Source organism: Athene noctua, chromosome 2, assembly GCF_965140245.1.
Source record: "Athene noctua chromosome 2, bAthNoc1.hap1.1, whole genome shotgun sequence".
Taxonomy (NCBI): Eukaryota; Metazoa; Chordata; class Aves; order Strigiformes; family Strigidae; genus Athene; species Athene noctua.
The window spans coordinates 77,413,760-77,435,156 of NC_134038.1; the positions used below are offsets into that span (position 1 = coordinate 77,413,760).

At 36.3% G+C, this 21,397-nt stretch overlaps 1 protein-coding gene across 4 annotated transcripts in view; it reads right to left on the reverse strand.

Moving 5' to 3' along the window:
• Positions 1–21,397, reverse strand: part of ABCA13 (ATP binding cassette subfamily A member 13) — a 202,990-nt gene that overhangs the window by 79,219 nt on the left and 102,374 nt on the right. For 3 of the 4 annotated variants that reach the window (XM_074899474.1, XM_074899475.1, XM_074899472.1), the window contains one exon: positions 18,420–18,510. In XM_074899474.1, coding sequence (XP_074755575.1) covers positions 18,420–18,510 — 91 coding nt within the window. Of the gene's footprint in view, positions 1–13,581; positions 13,847–18,419; positions 18,511–21,397 lie in introns of those variants that run through there. The other variant, XM_074899476.1, reaches the window with a different exon arrangement.

Consider the following 21,397-nt stretch of genomic DNA (forward strand, 5'->3'; position numbering starts at 1 on the left):
TTAAGGGAAAACAGATATTCAGCTAACAAATTCTAGCTTCCTGTACACAGCTAAAGGTGTACTGAATACCTGTTTTCTCATGGTCTTCGCACTGGTACAACCATTCCTTGTTCATTGCCACCTTTTCTTCCAGACAAATTACTATGACAAACATGGCCTGTATTAGCATTAAGGTGTTGAACCACCTCGAGTGAAATCAGAAGCAACTTCTCCATAGGGATTTCAATAGAATAACTTCAGAGTATGTAATACAGCATCACAGATGCTAGAGACATGGATTGTCATAAAAGTATTCCATTCATTTCTCTGCTCATACGGGACAGATAAAATTTTCTAATGTGTTAGTTAATGCAGTTTACATAATCCTAGCTCCCGGGCTGTCCCTCACATTCCCATGGGAATGTGTCCACATTTTATTAACACCTCACCAATTACACATTCTCCTGATAGACTTTCCCTTCATTTCATTTTATTGTTCCTTGTTAGACAATCGTGAATGACACCAATCACTTTGCCTCTATTTTAAACCTTAATGCCTTCTAGTTATTGTGCAGGCTATTACCAGCTCCTCTGACTTTGTGGTCTTGCCAGACTGAACATGCTTCAGCCTCTTTTCTTCCTTATAACTTATCAGTGCCTGGTAGATTTACTACCACAGATATTTGTACTGTAGCAAGACTGAACAGTGTGTTTGTCATACTCCTCAAAGACATACTATATTTTATGTTCCCTTCTGATTTGTCTCTTACTACTTTCCCTTCTATATACAGAGACCACTCTAAGCAGCATTTCCATGTTACATTTGAACAACTACTTGTATGGGACCTTTCAAGTAACCTCAAATTAATTGTTCTTCACTCAGCACAGGTTTTTTTCTGGTTTACTAGAACTTTAATCCTACAAGAGAGAGATGTGGGATAAATATGGAGGAAAAATAAATAGAAAAAAAAAGTTGAACTTCTGACAGAGTAGCCATTGAGCAAAACATCTCAAATTCTGTAATCTACAACTGGACTATGAATTATAAACTTATGATTTTTCATATTAAAGATTATGTGTATTTTGCCATGAAAAGTTATAATCAAGTAGACATACTGTGGGAGATTGTGGCTTTTAGGGTTTGGGCCTACACAAAAGGAGGAAGTCAAATGAAATAGGGCTTCATGGTGACACAATACCTTGCGTGGACTTCTCAAGGCTAAGACTTTTGGAAAAAGATGAATATCGTATCCACCTCCAAGAACAGAAAAAAGGAGGTTCCAGGTAAATATAGGTTAATTGTCCTCAGTCCCTGGGAAGGTTACAGACCACATCCTCCAGAAAACAGCACCCAGGATATGAAAACCAAGAAATGACTGGGAATAGGCCACATGGACTTGGTAGGGTTGAACTGTGCCATCTGAGAGCTCACCAAGAATACAGGACTGGTTTGGCGATTGAAGGAAGAGCCGTGGATGCTGTTTACTTTGACTTAACAAAGCCTGTGACATGGTGTTCCACAGTGTCCTCAGAGCAAATAGGGTGAGGAGGATTACAAGGACTGTTGGCCGGACTGCCAGGCACCACACTGTGGGCTGTGAGCATCTGACCCAACTGAGGAGGCAGCTAGCTATTAGGGCTGTCCCTCAGGGGCACTGATGAGGAAAAATGCTCACTAACAGTACTTTTTAACATACACTTGTGCACACCTGCACCTGGAGGGGATACACACTGTTTGGAGGCATCTGCAGGTCAGGCACTAAGGAGGAGGAGAACCTCCTGGCAGCAGGAGCAGCTCTCCAGCAGCACCCAGGGACTCCAGTGGCACCAGGGAGCAAAGTCTCTGCTCAGGGAAAGGATGAGAAGCAACAGGCACCAGCTGGAACATGGGAAAATCTGACTTAACATATCAGGAGAATAAATTTCATTGTGGGGATGACAACCAAAACTCAAGACCAGACTGGACACAGCACTGAGTAACCTGCTCTTACTTGACTGGCTCTTCCAACCTTAATATTCTCCGAATCTATCAGATTTCTATTAACTCTAAGTAATTAATTTTGCTTTTATTTCTGGGGAAAAATACTTCCAGTATTTATTCTTTTAATTCCACATCTAAATTAATTTTCTTTTTTTCCACAAAAATCCCATAGAACAGAAATTCTCTTTTAGCAGTTCTAATCACAGCCATATCTTGCTAATTTGACAGCTAACACAAATGGGATTTAGGATTTCAAATCTCTGTGAAGACAAAAAGTAGCTACAAAATTCAGATCCTGGTTCAGCATTCAAGTACCCAAACCAAGAATGGTTACATTTTGGGCTTGGAACCTGTTTTTTCTATAAATAGGACTAGTAGAAGACAATCTTAGTATAAGAACTTTTTTTTCAAGCAAACTTCTTATGAATGTATTAAAATCTTTGAACTATTATGTCAAGACTTTCAGTAGTTGACTCAATACAGAAACTGAAATACCTGGAAGCAGAACAATTTTCAAGGAATAAGTGTTTAGAATAAAACAGATCCTTAAGTGTTTCCAGCTGAGCATCCCTGAAATTATAAAATATACTATCTCTCATTTATCAAAGTAGTGAAATGCCAGAAAAAGAGCATAGAATGAGGTATTTGTCATAGTCCCAAACCTGTTCATAGATTATAAACATGAAATATGACTGAAAAGATGCTTCAAAATATTTGTCCCTTTGAATTTCAGAAAGAGGAGTATGACAGCTACTTTCTGGGGGCTGAAAAGGAAATCAAAGCTGTCATTCATTCTTTTTTCTTGACAAATGGAGCAAAGAGATATGATAACAAATTAATTCAGGTTGCAATAGGAAGAGAAACTGTCATCCTGAATAAAAATAATTGTCCATTTTGTCTAATATCCTGACTCTTACTCAATATTTCTAATACTGGCCAGGCAAGATACATCACAAGAAGATGCAATAAGCTGTTCTATTAAAAGTATGTTTACCTCAAGCACTTATTTTTTAAATTATTTGTCTTTTCTAAAAATAGTATATTATTATTATTTAAAATTCTTATTGACAAAGGTGTCAAAAGTCTTTCTGAATCATCTTAAATTTCAGTCTTTGTGACCTTGAATTCTGTCATTCCTTTGTGTTTCAGGTAAGCACCAAAAAGTCTTCTTTATCTGTTTTGAATTTATTCTATTTGATGGTATCGGATATGCTCTTAAATCTTGCTTTAGGAAGCAGGTTATGGAAGTTTCCAATCTATCTGCTGCATAAATAATCTCAACCTTTCAGTATCCTCTTATGAAAATCTTTATAGTCCTAATCAACCTCACCACTTGCCTCAAGTCTCCTTATATTACCACTGTATCAGTCTCAAGATATATTGCGTTCAATGTGGCTGTCAGATGTGGAAACACTACTGATTTATACAACAGCATTATGCATTCTTGTACTGATCTGCTTGTCTTCTTTATGCATCATACCATTTTGTCTGACTGCAACCACACTGTGAAAAGTAGCTTGCATTGGTCTTTCCATAATTGACTCAAAATGGCTTTCAAGATGCCCAAGGTATTAAATAACTTTCTTTAAAAAAAAAAAAATACTATTCCTGTGTACACTTGCCATTTAATCCTTCAATGTTTCTTAATCCTACATGCATAGTCTAATTTAATTTTCTTTTAACTAGAGCCTACAGAATTAATTTTTCTTCATAAAGCTTGTAAGTAATTCACCACCTACATTTGGTATGTATGTCAGGAGGCATAAAAGCAGCACACATTTATGGGGGAACAGTTTCTGATTACCACTGATAATCGTAAAGACTAGAAGACAGGACCAGCTGACCTCTCTTATGAAGTCAATTTTTATGCAGAAAGCTTATGGAAATATTCTCATTAATAATTTAGATCATAAAATTAAAAATCTGACCTAACTGTTAGAAACTATCTTGCTTGACTTATGATTGCAATTATCCACAAGAAGTGCAATTATGTTCACAATTAAGTTGTACTTCCCAATTCTTCCTGACTCTACTCCGTATCATCAAAAAGATTTTTGCTGCTTTCCAATTCATATAGCTAATATCTGATACAGGAAAACAGAGCAGAGGTCCTAAAATTTGGGAACCAAGATTTTGAAAATCCTTACCTATAGACTGCTTTAGAACTAGGAGCAGAACCAAATATTGTAAAAGACTAACTGGATATTAAATGGTCTTTTTCTCCCCTTTTTTTCAGTTCTAGAAAATTATGTAATTCTAAACATTTTTCATAGTATAATAAAATAGGAAAATTCGCTATGCAGTGGACATGTTAACAGCCAGGAGGAGACAGTTTCAATTCTGCTTTTGTCATTTTGGCATTTAGACAAATTATTTAGAGGAGGTTCAGATTTAGCAAGATAATCCTGGAACTAAAATAGCCTGGCAAAACAGTTGAGCTAGCTCACATAAAACTGGTTGCATTTGGAAGTAGTATACATTTACTAGCTTATCAGAAATTCTGTGTCAACAAGTAGTTCTAGGCTGAGCCACTGATCTGACATGATTTTGTATTTCAACATATGCCATGCTAGCATAGGGACAGTGCTAGCCCACCAATCTGTGCACAGAATTCCATTATAAAGTATAAAAATGTCCTTCATCTTACATATTTGTTTACTTGTTATAAAAACAAGTATAATGTTGATTTTGTTTCTAGAAGGATTTTGAGGACTAATTTTTATGTAGGGCATTTGAATAAAAGGCACTTTGACGGTGGGAGATATAAAGGGAAGCCTGTAGTCTGTGTTTCATACTAGGACTGATTCTTGCTTATATGTAATTGGGATGTGAGCTGTCTCCATACAGAGCTGGTCAGAAAAATCTATATTTTGGGGGGAATTTCACAAAATAAATTCCCTTCTGGCATTTTTAGATATAAATCCCCCCATTTCTCCTTAGAATATTTTTAATTTTAAGCATTGTGAATATTTCTTCTAAAAAGTTAATTCAAATTGTTTCCATTTTAGGAATTTCCTGTCCAGAAAAGCAAAACTTCACCAAAATTTATAGTTCCTCCTCCCTCCCTCATACATAATGCTCAATCCAATTAACTGGCATTTTCTCACAGGAAAACATTGGAGTTTTTAATGAAAAACTCAGGTTTACGTTCTGAACCCAGATTCCAGAGTGGTATTCTGCATGGGCCTGAAGATCTTTGAGACAGAGTAGTAGAAATCTAGGTAAATGTAGAGTTCATCAGTAACATGAACATATTTTAAAGCCAAATCACTGATCTCTGTCACTCCACAATCTTGCAGAGAATCCCTTTCACAACTCATATCTCCCAAGCCCTTTTCCTCAAGCCAGACAGTTGATCAGTCAGAGGATTTCCTTCCCTTAACTAAGATGTTCTTATTAGTCAAGATTCGACATGTTTAGTATTTTAGCACACTGAAGACCACTGAAAGGACAGCATGAAGTACGTAACTGATTCCTATTGGAAAAATCAAGAAAGAACAAACAGAACCAGAAAAATGTGTTGAACAGTCTCACCAAAAAAACCCCCACAGCCCAAGAAATTTTCCATAGAAGAACTACCAGAAAGCTTGTAAAGTAGCCTCTTTAAGCTCTTTATTGTTGCATTTCCCAGAGAAATGTGTATGAACAAAAGTTAATTTGTAAGCAAGAAGCTTAGGAAAAGAATGGGGCAAACTTCATTCCAAATACCCATCCTCTATTTAAAATAAATAAATTCTGAAGTAAGGTCTAAACACAGCAGCTATGATCTACACACAGCAATGTGTAAGAGGCTGAATGAAAGATACAGCAATGTAAAGTGCTGTTGTGCAGAAGGGAAAGTGTAAAACATGCAGGAGTTAGAGGACAACAAGCACTCATCCATGAAATCATTTTCTTCACTCTTTCTTCCTACATTGTTATCAATCAGATACAGAGCTGCATCCAAGCAACAGTGTTTGATCCTGGTCATCATTGTTTGCATCCAGGATTTTCATTCAGGTTTGTTGCAGGTGGTAAACACATTGTATGGACTCACATAAAGCAAATAATTATATGACAATGGAATATACTTTGCTAGTATCCACCAGAGAAAAGGAAAGAAACAAGACAGAGTTATTCTTTTATTTTAGATTTTCACAAAGCACTACAGCAAAATCTGAAAAATATATAGTGCAACACACAATACGTGTCAATATGTTAAATAAATGAGCTGCAGTCTTTTTTTTGTTGTTGCTGGGAGAGGAGGAACAGTTAAAATGAGAAATATTCCAGTCATGATTTCACATGAAACATGACTGATATAAACACTTTAAGCACCAATCTAAAATACTCCACTTCTCTTGCACACTGATGCACCTTAACCCTACCTTCCAGGGATAGCTTTGGGATGGCTAACTAGTAAACTGAGAAACAATTAAAACTAGGACATTTTTGGGTACTGAATAACCCAACTGAATAGAATACATTATAGTTAGCAAAATAGCAAACTAAATAGAATACATTATCTAGATTCTCAACCATTCATTAAAAAGCCTTTGCTGAGATGGGCTAAGCAGTTAGAGATGAAAATGCAGAATTATAGCTTCAACACTGCAGACATCTCTGCAGCAAATGATCACCCCAAAAAGACAGATTCCTGGGCCCCACCATCTTCAACTTTTGTGCAGATTACTAGGTGAAGTTGAACAGGGTCCATCTGAATCTACCTCTTCCTACAGCAGTCCAGCATCAGAGTATGCTGCTGCAAATATCTACAAAACAGTCAGGACATTTTTAGTGTAAGGAAGAATCCAACTCAAGGCATATACTCACTCCTTCCAGACCTACCATAGCCTCATCCACATTACAAACATAATCCTGTAAGAACTTGCGTTTTTTCAAAGTTAGAACATACTATTACCTGTATTATACAAATAGGTGAGCATCACTGAATGCAAACCAAAAGTTTCTTAGCAATTATTCAAATCAGATAAAAACTAAAAAATTAGATCCCAATTTTCCCTTCCTTTACATCTTCACAGACATCCATGGCTATTTATAGTAGACAATATAATTCTATCATATTAAGTATTAATTTAGGTATCTGTAATGCCTGTACAAGATACAACGAAAGTAAACCAGCCTCTTGAATACATACAACTAATACTCAACTACACATTTCCTGACTGTTTTAACCTTCTATTTAATGCAAGAATACCCAGTCTCATATGACTGCAAAAATCCATTAAGCTTTGTCATCACTCATATCAAAAATAACAGAAAATTCTCTAAAAGTATAAATGCCACATCATGCAACAGCACCCCATGTGCAGTAACAGATAAGAATTTTAGAACAGGTGTGCATCACAGCCACTCTATTTTAAGGGTAAATTTGGGGAAGGAAAAGAGTCCATATGACATTTAGCAAGTAAATACATTAGTTAGAAAGCCAGTGAACTGAGACCTCTGCTTTTAATTTATTAACCTGATTTATAATCTTACTTTCCCAAACCTATTTGCCTGTTTTATCTACTCATTGCATTCAGCCTTAAAACTAGACTTCAAGCTGTTCAAAGGTAGTGAGAACCTGCATTTCTTATCCTTACTATTAGTCCATAGGGTTTCTGGAACAACAGGGTTTGACTTTAGATTGGATTTCCAAGGTACCGCTCTAATATAATAAATTATAATAGCCACCTCAATAGCTAGGAAAAAAACAACACCCTAGTTGCAGCTGAAGTGTTAGCTGATGTCAAACACCACTTGTTTATTACTATGAAAATGGGTAGACATGTAGCCATAACAGAGACTCAGCTGAGTCACTTATTTTGGAAGGTAACACTTTTAGTGAATGGTACAAGCCCCTAGTCCAGTTATAAAAGCACTGTCATAACTTTCAATGAAGGGAATTAATTTTCTAGTACAAAATAGTCGGTTTTCTTCCCTTCTCCAGTCAGAAGCACACAAATAATGCACAAGCATAAAGAAATGGGAAACAATGGTATTGCCTTCCTATCCATTACCCTACAGACCCAAAAGAGAAATTAAAGGATTGTTACACTGACAGCCAAGATGATTTGATGAAAGGACATCTAAACTAGTCTGGTCCTGATGGAAGAGAAGGACACATCGCTCAATGCATTGTTTCCATAATTCACAAATATAGGGTTTCATTGAAAGTCACAGCTGTGGAAAGCAGTGTCTAATACAATGTCTGTTGTTACATTTCTGTTTTCTTCCACTTTGCCTTGGTTTATATCTCTTTCCTATATTTAACTTGGGGTTGCTGCCAGCCTAAACCATATTGCAAAAGAAGTCAGAATTAAGCACCAAGCATTTTTTAGTTTTGTGTGGCGAACTCTTTCATGGCCAGAGCACTTTCATCATGATGAGATGGCTATATTCTTTGGAAACAAATTAAAGACAAATATTCAGCCAGGTGGACACAATCCTATCGTGCCCTGAAAAGGAAAATTACTGTAATTTTGGGAGTCTAAATTCTCTGATTCTGAGTTTCTGCATGATTAACTTGCAACATTAACAAATATGCTAATTTCAATTTCCAGGAGATAATTTTCCAAACAGATATGCTTTTATTGTAGTATTAGCTCTCCTGCTGTGATGCACCTGCAATTAATTGCCACGTGGAGGAGGGGACAAGAGGAGGAACGGTTGAAATACAGACACACAATAGTGGCTACAAAATGAAGGCCTATTTGCAACTTCTGTCTGTATTCTTTAAAAGTATAAAAGCAGAGAAGTACTGTCTGTCTGAATTGCCAGAAAAAGATCCCAACTGATTTCATGTATATTTATAAATATTCATCCATATCTACCTCAGACTTTGCAGAGAGAAAGAATACATTTGTACATGCACACATCCACTGGATGGATATCCTTCTGCGCTAGAACATACCCTCTTATTACAATAAGCAGCTCACTTTTTGAGATTGGTTCCTTTTCTTTGAAGTGTAAAGCTATTAGAATTCCACCCACTGAATTCAACCTGTAGACTCAGGTTACAACATTCCAAGATTGAATCCAATGTAGACAATAGGGCAACAACCCAGAGTACTTTTGCTGTGGCTGGTGAAAATTTGGTGAGCGATACAATCTGAATGTTCTCTCTACCACAGCACTTAACATTAAGTATGGGACTTAATGCTGTTAGTATTTTCAAACAAGACAGATTATACATATAGCAAGGGTTGAAGGTGTCCTCAAGTACTTCCCACTGGTAACTTGCTTCCCAGAAAGGGGACTAAATTGTAGCTGTCCAGTTTTGTTCTGCAGATGACTTTTGTTATGCAGCTGCTCAGTTTGCAGTGAGTGGCCTTTGGAGGCACTGTATAAAGCACTCTGGAACAAGCCTCCTGCAATTGCTTAGAAAAAACTCAGACAACAAATGGAGCAAAACTGTTCAGCAGGACCAAGATTTCACCCTGATAAGGACATTCTTAGCCACTTTCACTTTTACAATTTGTGCAAGTATTAGTTTAATATGAACAAAGTATTTGGCCTAAAATACTGCAATTTCCATAATCAAGAATATTTTTAGACACTATCTCTATTGGAGTTATTCTGTTAACAATAAAATCATATCAGAGTTTATTCAGGGAAACAATTCAAAACTGAAAAATGACCGAGTTCTGCAGAAGGCATGTTTTATTCAGACCCACAGCTATAGCAAACAATTGAAAACTGTATTTGATGAATAATCTCTTTCCTCAGACATTCTGGTATCTCATAAATAGTGGTATTAAACAGCTACAAGAATCTTAACAGAACCAATTGATCCATTTTTTCTAATGCCTCCAATGGATATGGTAACCTAAATAAACAGCAGAACAGATCAAGAGACAGAAAGGGAAAACATTATATGGATAAAAATTATATGGATAAAATTCCAACATCAGGTCTGCACATCATAAGGTCCCACACATATTTCAAATGAGGAATTAACTGGCAACTGTCTAATATATAAATCTTGTCAAGGTGTCATCCTGTGACCTATATAAGTTTATTGCATGAGCAGTTAGCAAAAAGTGCAGTCCTAAGTGCTGACCTCTCAGCACACTGCTTTTTTACTGAATCTACTTTGGATGTTGACCCTGCAACTCCTGAAACAGTTTTTTGTTACCTTTGAGAAATGAAAACCTTGTAGTCCTGCAGAATGTTGCTAGTATAAAGAAAACAGATGTGTGACTCTTGATAATGTCTTGTGTTGTAACACACAAAAGATATGTTTTAGTGACAGAGCAGAGACAACAATTTCACCAAAGGAGATACTTTTGAGAAAGTACTGGACACATGAAAATCCAATTTCATGCAGAAGTATCAACCTCAGCCTTGCTAGCAGAAGATATGCACCACACCTTCTACATACATAGGCTAATTGTTCATTAGATGAAGCAAGATGTTAAGAAGGTTCCATGAATCCCCTTCCCTGATCATTGTTCCATTTCAGAATGAAAAGTAAATATACTTAGTCTTTAGAAATATTTCTTCCAAAAATTGACCGGTTACATTGTTACCTACATAATTGAAGATAAAGTATCTGTATTTGCTGGTGCAACAGCATTAACAAAGCAAAGTTATGTTTTAAAATATTTGTGTGCATGTGTGTACATACACATACACTATCTTAATCTATAAAAATATATATATACATATAGGCACACTTGGAAAAAAATTTTGTAAAATATATACTCCATTTGTAAGCTAAAGCAAGGCAAGGAAACATCAGAATTTACTTTGTATATGAAACCTAAAGACTAGTTATTGATAACAAATATTTTCTGATACCATGTGTAACCTTGCATTAATTATCTAAGAGTCAAAATTTCCTCCAACACATAGGCCTCATTATGAGGGAGAGAAATAATCAGTTCATCTTGAACATGAGAAGTAAATGCTATCTTTGGAAAACTCCAACTACTGAGCAACAGAAAGAGCATAAGCCAAAAAGGATTTCACTATTTAAGCTAGAAAGAAAATATTACTACAGGCATAGCAAAAGCTGCATTAGTGACACACCAGGCAACCCATCATGCAACCCATTGCTGTTTAACTTTTAGTTGCTTTTCAGAAAACAGATGATTACATAAACCATATACCAAATACAGATTTTTGAAGATGTTGCAAATGTGAAAAAAGTTAAATACATCCAAAAGGTGTAATCAGGTAATTCTCAAAAGCAATAACTGAACACAGGAATACTGTCTGCAAGATCTCATTTATTCTCTGAGCAAGAGTTCTCTTACATTCTTTTCTTTTTTCCTTTTTTTGGGGGTAAGGTTTACTTAAGAATCATTACAACATGAAATAGAAGACAAGCAATCCTGCAGACTAGAGAACAAGACTCCTGAATATTTTATTAAAAGACAGGATTTTAAAAATACCGGGAAAGATCATAAAGGCTGCCGATACCTTTTACCTGTTTGCAACTGTTGTAACAGCCTCAACAAAATACAGGAACTAAAAGAAAACAACAGAAAATCCTGGAGCACAAAGGAAAAGTTGGAGAAAGAGAGACAGAAGGGAGCACTAGCAAGTCTGAGAGAAAACAAAGCCTGTATGAACATATATACTGTCAAGAAGACATCAAAGAAGGGCTTATAGTCAAGACATAAGAGCTACACAGCTGAGATGATTTGGTAGCTTGGTTTTCAAGATGTTAAGGAAGTTCACAATAGATAAATAAAACATTCTTAGTGCACCCACAACTATCTGTATCCTTTGTCCTTCAGCTCTAAGAAATATCTGAGCATAGTGGATGAGCTTCCAAGCTATTTCATTTCTGAAACAAGCACTACTAATAACTAATATAACAAACAATCTAGATTATGACAAAAGGCAAGGCAGCAGGTTGTTGGAAAGAGCAGGTTCAAAATATTCTCAAACATCCACATCAGGCAGCAAGAGCTGAGTGTTGTTAATATCAAATACAATTTTCTGTTTAGAAGGCATTTGAGATATGTAGAAATTCAGTATATAGTCATCACCATCAAAAATTATATGCGTATCAGTTCTGGTGACTCACAACTTCATAAAAAAAGTCTCTAATGTTTCTGTTTCTTCTAAGCAGGATAGAAAAGGCATCATCTCTTCCATCATAAGATGAATTGATGCAACAACTTTCCTCCTTTGTTTTCAATTAGTTAGAAACTGGAAATACTCAGTAAACTTCAAACCACAATCTGAAGTCTAGATCTATATGGATAGCACAACACATTTCTTCAAGCATACCTTTCAGTCTAAATGAGATATGTACATTTCAAGAACAAGTAAAAATACCAAAATACACAGTGAAGGTAAGCAGCTAAGTCACACAGGTGATCTTTTATGGAATCAACTCAATTCCATCAGCAGAACACATTCATGAGCAATTAATATGATTTTCAAAATAGAAACTTCAGAAGGGGTTATTGTTCTGTTCTCTGGTGCTCTAGCACTTGCAGAAAATTATAGTCTTTTTTCAATTGAAAGCCCTTTGTGTCAGGTGCTTTACTAACCATTTTTTTTTCTCTAGAGCTGAAGGGAACAAAAAGCATCTGTAAAACAAGCAGGCAGGATTCATTTCTTTCATTTGCCAGCATTTAGGAGATGAATGTGAAGATGTGGAGAACAGGAAGTGGATCAGCTTCTTGGCATTGTAAGAGTATCTCCCTTTACTAGAAAATAGCTGGTTTTCCATTTTTCTAATAGCCCTCTGATGTCTGAGCCTGTCTAACAAAGAGCCCAAGATGTCCATATTGTGGATGAAAAGCGGAAAAGGACCAGGCAGCAACCACAAGGAAAGCAACTGGTAAGGAAAATGTCTGGATGAGAGAAGAAAGTGGTGGGTGAAATGAGCGAAACACATTTGAGGTAAGTGGAAGAATCTGATCACTTTCAGAAGGATAGAAGGAATTAGTTATGCACTTACTGAGAAAACAAAGTTATGTAAACCTTAAATTAGAGTATCTTATTTTTGAGATCACATATCTTTTTGTGTCTACTGAAAGGTAACATTAGAAAGATTCTCCGTTCTCATTCTGTGCTTCAGAGAATGCTGAAAGGGTGACAAAAAGAAAAGGAAGCAAGACTTCAGCTTGAAGAGTAAAAAGCTAAGTAACTGGAAGAGGTGAAGTTCTCCACATATGCTAGAATCACAAGATTTCCTGCAAGAAACTAATTAAAATGAAAATTAAAAAGCTGAAAGAAAATATAATGTATCCAAGATTTTTAGACCAGCTGTCCTGACATTTCTTTTTTGGGGTCTAGTGATGAATTTAAGTGGCAGTGTCTTCTACACTATTAGTCTACCAGAAGACTGAAATGTATGCTGTATTTTTTCCTTATCAATAGTTGTTAAAAATTTGAAAATTTTAACATCAGTCTTCATGTCAGCAGCCACTTCTTCTAAACCTATCCACTGCTACTTATTGTCCATAGTTTTCAGAAATCAAGCTACATTTTGCAAGGTGGAGCACTGAAATCACTCTTATAGCCTTTATGTTAATTCTACACGGAAATGGAAGCAGGGAGTTCCACTTAAAAACTGACACTGTGATATAACTTCAAACATAACAAATATTCTGTCAACTCTTATTTCATAAATACAGGGAACTCAATTTGTCATAATGGATTAAAAGCTTCTCTCTAAGAATAGAAGAAACCACTTGATCACCTATCAACAGATATCAAATTCCACTCCATTATCCATGTGCAGAAATCAATAACACCTTTTACTGTAGCATATTTTCTGCAAAGGCCTCAGGTTTGTGTCGAATACATCAGGAGAGGGAACATACTTTGCTGGATAGACTAACTCCAAACGTTAGTCTCTAGGAGAAGTGCCTGCCTTTAGCTTCCAGCTATTTGTTTCTCCTATTTCTTCCTTTATTCCATTTATAACTTCTGCCCCTGTAAAAGTTAGAATTATATCTTAATATAAGCAAACCACTTTTTTTTTTTTTTTTTTATAAACTACATTAACTGAGCCCTGATAGTGACTTTATAAGGACTTCACCTCCAACCTCCAATATTAATTCTTCTCTGTTCCCATGCCAAATTCTCAACTTTTTGTTAGACATTCAAACTTAAAAAGATGGACACAAAAGTTGTACATAGTATTGCAGCATCAGTCTCATTAATTTTGTACTGATAGTCAAAATGACCTCTTCACGTCCTTTTGTACATTAAATTGAAACATAAATCATCTTAACCATACTGTCTTAAAATGCTTTTTCACCAGGATTAGTAGGTAACTTTCAAAGTCAGTGTTTTTTGCAGGATATTACTTCCCATCACATAGATTAGCCCAGCATTTGGCTTAATTAAAACACACTTTATTTAGAATAAACTCAGTTTTTCAAGTGATCTAACTCATTCTTTAGGACTGATTGGACTCATTACCAATCTATCAATCCCTTGCAGCAGTCTTTTTTTTTTTTTTTTTTGCATAAGCAAGTTTTTATTTACTTTAGTATCACTGATGAAAATAATCAAAAAGCAGAGTTGAAACCCAGTGAAAACTCACCGAAAGCTCTTCAGTTTGATGTTTTGCTACTGATGACTGCTTTTTGTCAACTACAATTTCTTAATTAAGTTATCTTTCAGATGTGTTTTATAAGTACTGTATACTGCTGATCTCTTAAATCCTAACAGGAACAATGTAATATTTTGCCCAGTATCCTTCAAAATGGCTAACACTAGCTGCTTCAGAGAAAGATTTAAGCAACCATAAAAATTAGTTATTCAACCTGCTTCTACTCCAACACTTCCAGTGACTAACATCCAAGAATTTCAAAGACACATAAGCTTTAACAGCACTTCTGTTACTATAGCTATTCATATTATATATACACTAATAATCACTCTTTGGCTTTTAAGAACATATTACTACAACCTTAATCTCCATAACATTTTATGGTAATGAATTTCAAAAGTTATGTATCACTGTGTGCAAAATATAATTTTATCCATTTTGAATATTCTACAGTTTAGTTCCATTATATCTCAGGTTCAAACTGTATTTTACTGCCAGAAGAAATTAGATCCAAAGTTGGTACCTGTCAAACATTTCTAAAATGTACAATACTACAAAATTAATCAATCTCGCTCTTCAGCAAGATATCTGAATATCATAATTCTGCAGTATTGGTCCCTTAACAATCCAATGAGTCCACTCTCTACCTATTGCCTGTTTTTGCATAAGAACAGAAAATTTATTCATGGTTAACTAGTCACCCCTTAAGACACACTCTCAGCTCTCCTGATTATTTGTGTACATATACTGCCTGCTGTAGCTTATGATAATTTTATTGGACTCCATAGAGATGGTTTCTCCATTTTCTCAAGGCTATTTGGCTCCAATGATCTTGTCATGCAGTCATTGAAAGCTCAGTCTAACCTTTCTTTCTGCATGCTCTGTATACAGCTACAAAACAATAACCATCAGTTGTGTGTCCTAGCTGTGTAGAAATTAATTATGGACATCTGTATTATAATATATGCATGTATTATGGCTGCACAGATAGGCATTCCCTAACTTAAAAAGAAAGTGTTAACTGTTCTCACCAAAAGGTGAGTTTTATTCCAAGCTTTTTTTGTTGGAACAAAACTAAAAATTATGAGTACACCTTCCACAAAGGAAATTTAAACCACTAGAAATTACAGAGTGTACTTTGTATCTTTAAAGTTACCAATATTAGAATTGTTATAATTAATTAATGGACTGCTACTTACCTGTAAAAATTGCATTAAGAAAGGGTCAAATAATTCTAAGTTTATTTTACATTATTGTGGTGTGCTAACCCTGGCCAGTAGCTAAGCACCGCACAGCTGCTCGCTCATGCTCCCCCTCTTCCAGGTGCATGGGGGAGAGAATAGGAAGAGAGAAAGCAAGAAAACTTGTGGGCCAAGATAAAGACAGTTTAAGAAGTGAAGGAAAAAAGAAAGAAAAAAAAAAAATCACAACCAAAACCAAGTGATGCAAATGTATCACTCACCACCTCCCACCAGTAGACTGATGCTCAGCCAGTCTGGTAGAAATTGTTACTGCTTCAGAAAAACCCTCCCCTCAGTTTTTATTTCTGACCATGACACTATATGGCACTGAATAACTCTCTGGTCAATTTGGCTCAGCTGTCCAGGTCATGTCCTCTCTCAGCTTCTTGTTCAGCCTCAGCCTACTCACTGCAGGGAGGTGGGGCAGAATGGGAAAAGAGAAAGCCTGGACACTGCAAGTACTCCTCAACAACAGCCAAAACACTGCTGTGTTATCAACATTGCTTTAGTCACAAATCCAAACCAGAACACCATAAGGGCTGCTGTGAGGAAAATTAACTCCATTCCAGCCAGACCCAGTACAATAAGACTGTAAAATATGACTAAAAAATATCAAACTCCGACTTCAGTGAGATACTGTTGTATCTTGCTGAAGTAATGTTATTGACTGTCTTTGGTATTGGTCGTCATCCTAAATCATGTACTAATTTTTTTCTGTTTCATTTGAGAGGACATACACACCACTCCACTACACCTCCTGGTCTGGGAAACAAGAGACAACATTTTGTTTTCTATACCATTCTGACACCTCAAGGGCTTAGTATCTGTAAAAGATAGCCAGTACCTCTGCTTGTGCTCAGATCCATGCTTTGTCAAAGTAGCTCTCTAGTCCAAATTCTTTTACCAATCAAATAGCAGCATCCTGTGATCTTCTCAATAACCCAGCTGTTTGCTCTAGGGGGTTTTGAAAATTCATTTGACTACTTTGAAAACAGAAAGTTTGACTGCCTTTGAATCTGCTTTCAAAGACAAAATTATACAGGTCAAGCTATTGCCCATGGAGTATTCTGGTTAGCTTTGACAATGATAGATACCTTTCATGACCATTTCCCAGATCCCTTATGCCTACACTTCACAACTGTCCTTAATGATGAATGACAGTCATCTGAAATGAATGACAATTTTCCAGTACTCTCATCCCCAAAGAAATGGCATTATCATCACATTTTCTTGCTATAATTTATCAGACTGAAAAATACAGAGTCTCTGATTACTAGATTCTTTATAATATGTAATAACTTGAACAAATACTAATCTATGTGTTTTGAAATGCAGATGATAAAAAATATGAAGTTGTAAGGTACAATATACTCTGTTTTTATTACTTTAGGAACTGCAAATCTTACTCTTTAATGAAAATGTAATGTGGAGAAGACAGATTGTTTTGATTTGAAATAGGTTCAGATATCCTACCTGAGCCTTGAAGAAATACACAACTGATTGTTATAAAAAAAAAAAAATCAATATTCAAAGCTGTATTTTGAATGGAAGTCTTGTTCTTGCCACTCATCGGAGTGGATATTTTATTTGCTTAGTGAGGTGGGTTTTTTTTCCTATATAGTTACACCTTCACTGATTCAACAGGGACTGAGTCCAGCAAAAAGACCCTCTGGAAAAAGTCATCCAGTCAAGTTTTCACTTTGTGAGGAAAAGTCTAATCTTGGGCCACAATTCTTGGCACTGATTACTCATTACTGGCAGATCCAACTGAATTTATCTGAACAAATAACACAAGCTCTGTTCAAAATTATTATTTCTGTTACTGTAGTAATGAAGTTCCTCAGCCACACACCAGGACCTCCCTGTTCCTGTGTTCTATAGAAACAAACCAAAAAGGAGCTGGATATAGAACAAATAGTTCAACATCGAATCGAAGACAACTATAGTCTAGATATAAATCATCAAATGGAAAGGAACATGGTAAGTATAGAAGCATGAGAATCCCAGGAACAATGAGAAAATATTGATGAGCTTAGTAGGCACTGTTATTAGAGAACTTGAGTCTTGCATTTTGCAAGGTATCACATTAGTGACTCCTAAGAAGAGTTTTTAAGGAGAACAAGTTTCTTAAGACTTCAGAAATGTTAACAAGGGCCTCCTCCCAGGCATGCATGGCAGGAAAATAGAAATCACAAATGAACTTGCTTTAAAACAAACATACATGTAAGGGAACCTGAAATAACATGCCACTTGAGAGGACAAATGATCTTCTATCATGGGGGGCAACAGCTTTTATAGATTTTTTTTTATATATATATATATATATGTGCATGAATGGAGATGAATGCACCTTTCTAATATTTAGCCATTGTCAGTATGAGTCAAAAGGGTAATTAGATGCCAGGGACTGGTAGGAAGCAACATGTTAATGCTGATGCAGTGAGAGAATGCTTGTGTGCGTCGGCATACATAGAAGGTTAGGAAGATGACTGCAAAGTGATACAGAGGTGAACCACAGTAGACAAAAACCTACTACCCAAGGCAGATCATGTCACACGCATAAGAAAAGGGTTACCAGGTGGTAGCAGGCAGTATTCTCCATTTGTTTGTGCATTCCTCAACTTTGGGAGCTTTGCGCATGTTTATCTTTGCGTTTATGATCTTTATAAATCTGGCTGCTTCAGGAGGTATCTAATTTTCTACTTACAGGCTGATTCAGCACCATTTGTATGGTCCAGGTGTGCTGCCTGTGGAGCATATGGCATCTTATCTGAGTCCTGCAGTAGCTTCAGAAACACCTTTCATGAAATAAGAAAAAAATAATTTAGAATCCATTTTCTAAAAACTACTTTATACATATATATATTTATCCTAAATCATCCAGATTGTCAGATATTAGTAGCCACCCTGCTGGAATATGACTATAAAATTAGTCAAGCTCTCCAGTGAAGGACTCCTGGGGATAAGGGGAAAGGAATAAATGGAAATAGATGTAAAAGCATTGTTAGCCCATGCACAATACTATCTGCAAAGGTTTTTTCAATGGACTGGCTTCCCTTGATTAACATTTTATGCTCCTAGGTTGTGTTATATGTTAGAACTCAGTTACTGCAGTTTTTGCCAAGGGCATATTGACAGCTTCAAGTCTCTTCTGATATTCTAACTAGAAATCTGAGGGAACAACTGAAACTACTACCAAAGAGTGCAACCAGTACAACTAAATCTAATGTACAAACTCCTACAAAACTGAGAATGCACAGAGCTCTGGGAAGTGTCTGTAGGTTTACATAACTGTGTGGGTAACAATGCTATTGAAAGGTCTTCCAAGGACAATGCAACCATCAGGCACAGTCAACATAAACAAAGTCCTGTCTAACTAATACTGTCGAGAGGACTGGGCAACAATGTGTGTTTTGAAGCAAAACCATTAACACGCATTACCCAAATTTGAAGATGATGACAGGAGCCTCTTACTTAAAATCAACATGGGAAAAACTAAAATTATTTTTTTAAAAGTAAGAACCTAAAAATCTGCACTAGAGTAAAATTGTAAGGGTTGAATCTTCCTAAACAGCGAGACACACATCAGGAGGGAATTAAAGATAACATTTAAGAAAAACAGCAGAAATCACCAATTTTACAATCATGAGAAGTATTTAAATGATATATACACTTTGCCAAACATAGATTTATGTTTGACCTACTACTTCTTGCTTAATCTTGTTTCACAGTTCTGTCCACATGTAGTCCTTTGAATTTCATAGAGATGTATTTCATTTATCAGTCCCTCAGCCATGCAGAATCTTAGAACAGCTTTCATAGTGAGCTGGCTATTAACACTCACCCCACTCTTGTAAGATCAAATGAAAAAAAAAAATTCAAATCTTAACCTGAATTTCAATTTAAACAGGGATGTCGGAAATTCAAATAAAAAGAAAAGAAAAATTAACAGAAAATATAGCTACCATGAGCATCTCTAACTGAATAGCAAAAGTACAAGTTTTGATTTCTCTTGATGAAAGCCTTCTCTTGCTTTCTCTTCTCTGTTTGGGTTGAGCTGCAACATGGATTATAATCACAGCATGGCTTTCAGAAATCATTAAGAAACCATTTATTTCTTCCCACAAAATAACCTGATATCAGCTATAACAAAAAAATTCCCTGTTTCCAAGGAGCTCATACAATAAACAATAAAAACCAGTCAACCTAAAGTACTTTATAGTTGGGGAAAGATATTTCTTGACTTGCTAAGGTCTGACTTACTCTGCTTAGTCAATATAATTGCTATTTAACCGTGGTTATTCATTGCATTTGTTACCTGCCAATTTGCAGGGAACACCTTTGGCCATTAACAACCACAAGGCCAGAAGAAATTAATAACACCTGACATTTCTACATTAGACCCTGGAGGGAGATCATGACTGCCCAAAGCCACATTCTAATTTATTTCCTTGGACCTGCTTGCTGATGGCTCTTCTGCACACCAATGTTGTCAAGCAAACCAAACTAAACTGAACCAACTAAAACCACAAAGGAACTGCTCCTCTCTGGCTAGAATGATGGCTACACTACAAAATGTTGCCTGCATATACTCAGTTCCGTGTTGGAATTCCTGCTGGGGTTGCAAAAAGATATTTTCTTCTTTAATCACATTATGTCACTTGCAGAAAGGATGTAACTATGCCTTAAATAAAAGAAACAAAACCAATAAACACTTTTCTAATACATACTGTGTCTACTGCAGTTTCACTGACACAGCTATTCTGATACAGCTATAAAGGCAGAAGGCCACCTGCATTGCCCTGTCAAACCCATAGTATCCAAGCAGCTCTCAAACGTCCCGTTAAGAATAGGAATTATTAGGGACCATATGGTACAGAAGAAATTACAATTTATCTAATGTTGCACAGGATATTGTAGGCAGAAGTAGTATTGACCTAAGAATGTTATTAGCAGAGTAAATACCCTCCAAGACACATATATCTGGAAAAGTCAGCATTAGACAGCATGAGAGAGACACAATGTGTTCTTGCCATACCCAAAAGACTGGATAAATTCAACAAAAGAAGGTGTCTTCTAGACGTCAGCAGAGCATCCCTTTCCCTACCTGCCTTAGCAATTCCTGCTTAAATTCTACTTTGGCTAGCACATCCATATCTGACCAAGGACTTGTCTAGAGGGCTGGCTGTAGGGGAACCTGAAGAGATAGACATCTCCTGCACCCCCTCTCTAAGCTGTACTAGGCAGCTACTCCCTGATTTCTTCCTGATTGCTTCTTTGGGACAGCATCATAAAAACAAGCCTGGTTCACTCATACAGTGGCACAGTATCCTTGACACTTCACTGTAGAGTGTGGGGACCCTGTCACACCTTCATTGTAAATACACAGTATAAAACACATCTTCACCTGAAAGGAAAAAGTGCAGAAAACCACAGTGGCTGAAAGAGAGAGAAAGGGAAGGGGGAAAAAACCCAGCCAACACCCACAGACAGTCCTTTATCATCTAAAACCACTGATATTTTAGCAACATTTATGGACTCTACTACATTTTCTATTCACATTGGGTTTATATTTTCTTCCCAGCAGTACATGCTCAGTATAGCCTTCTGTAGCTACAGCCATGTTTCACTAAGCAGAATGATGCAGAAGCAATCTATTCACTGTGGATGACTGTTGACTGAGGA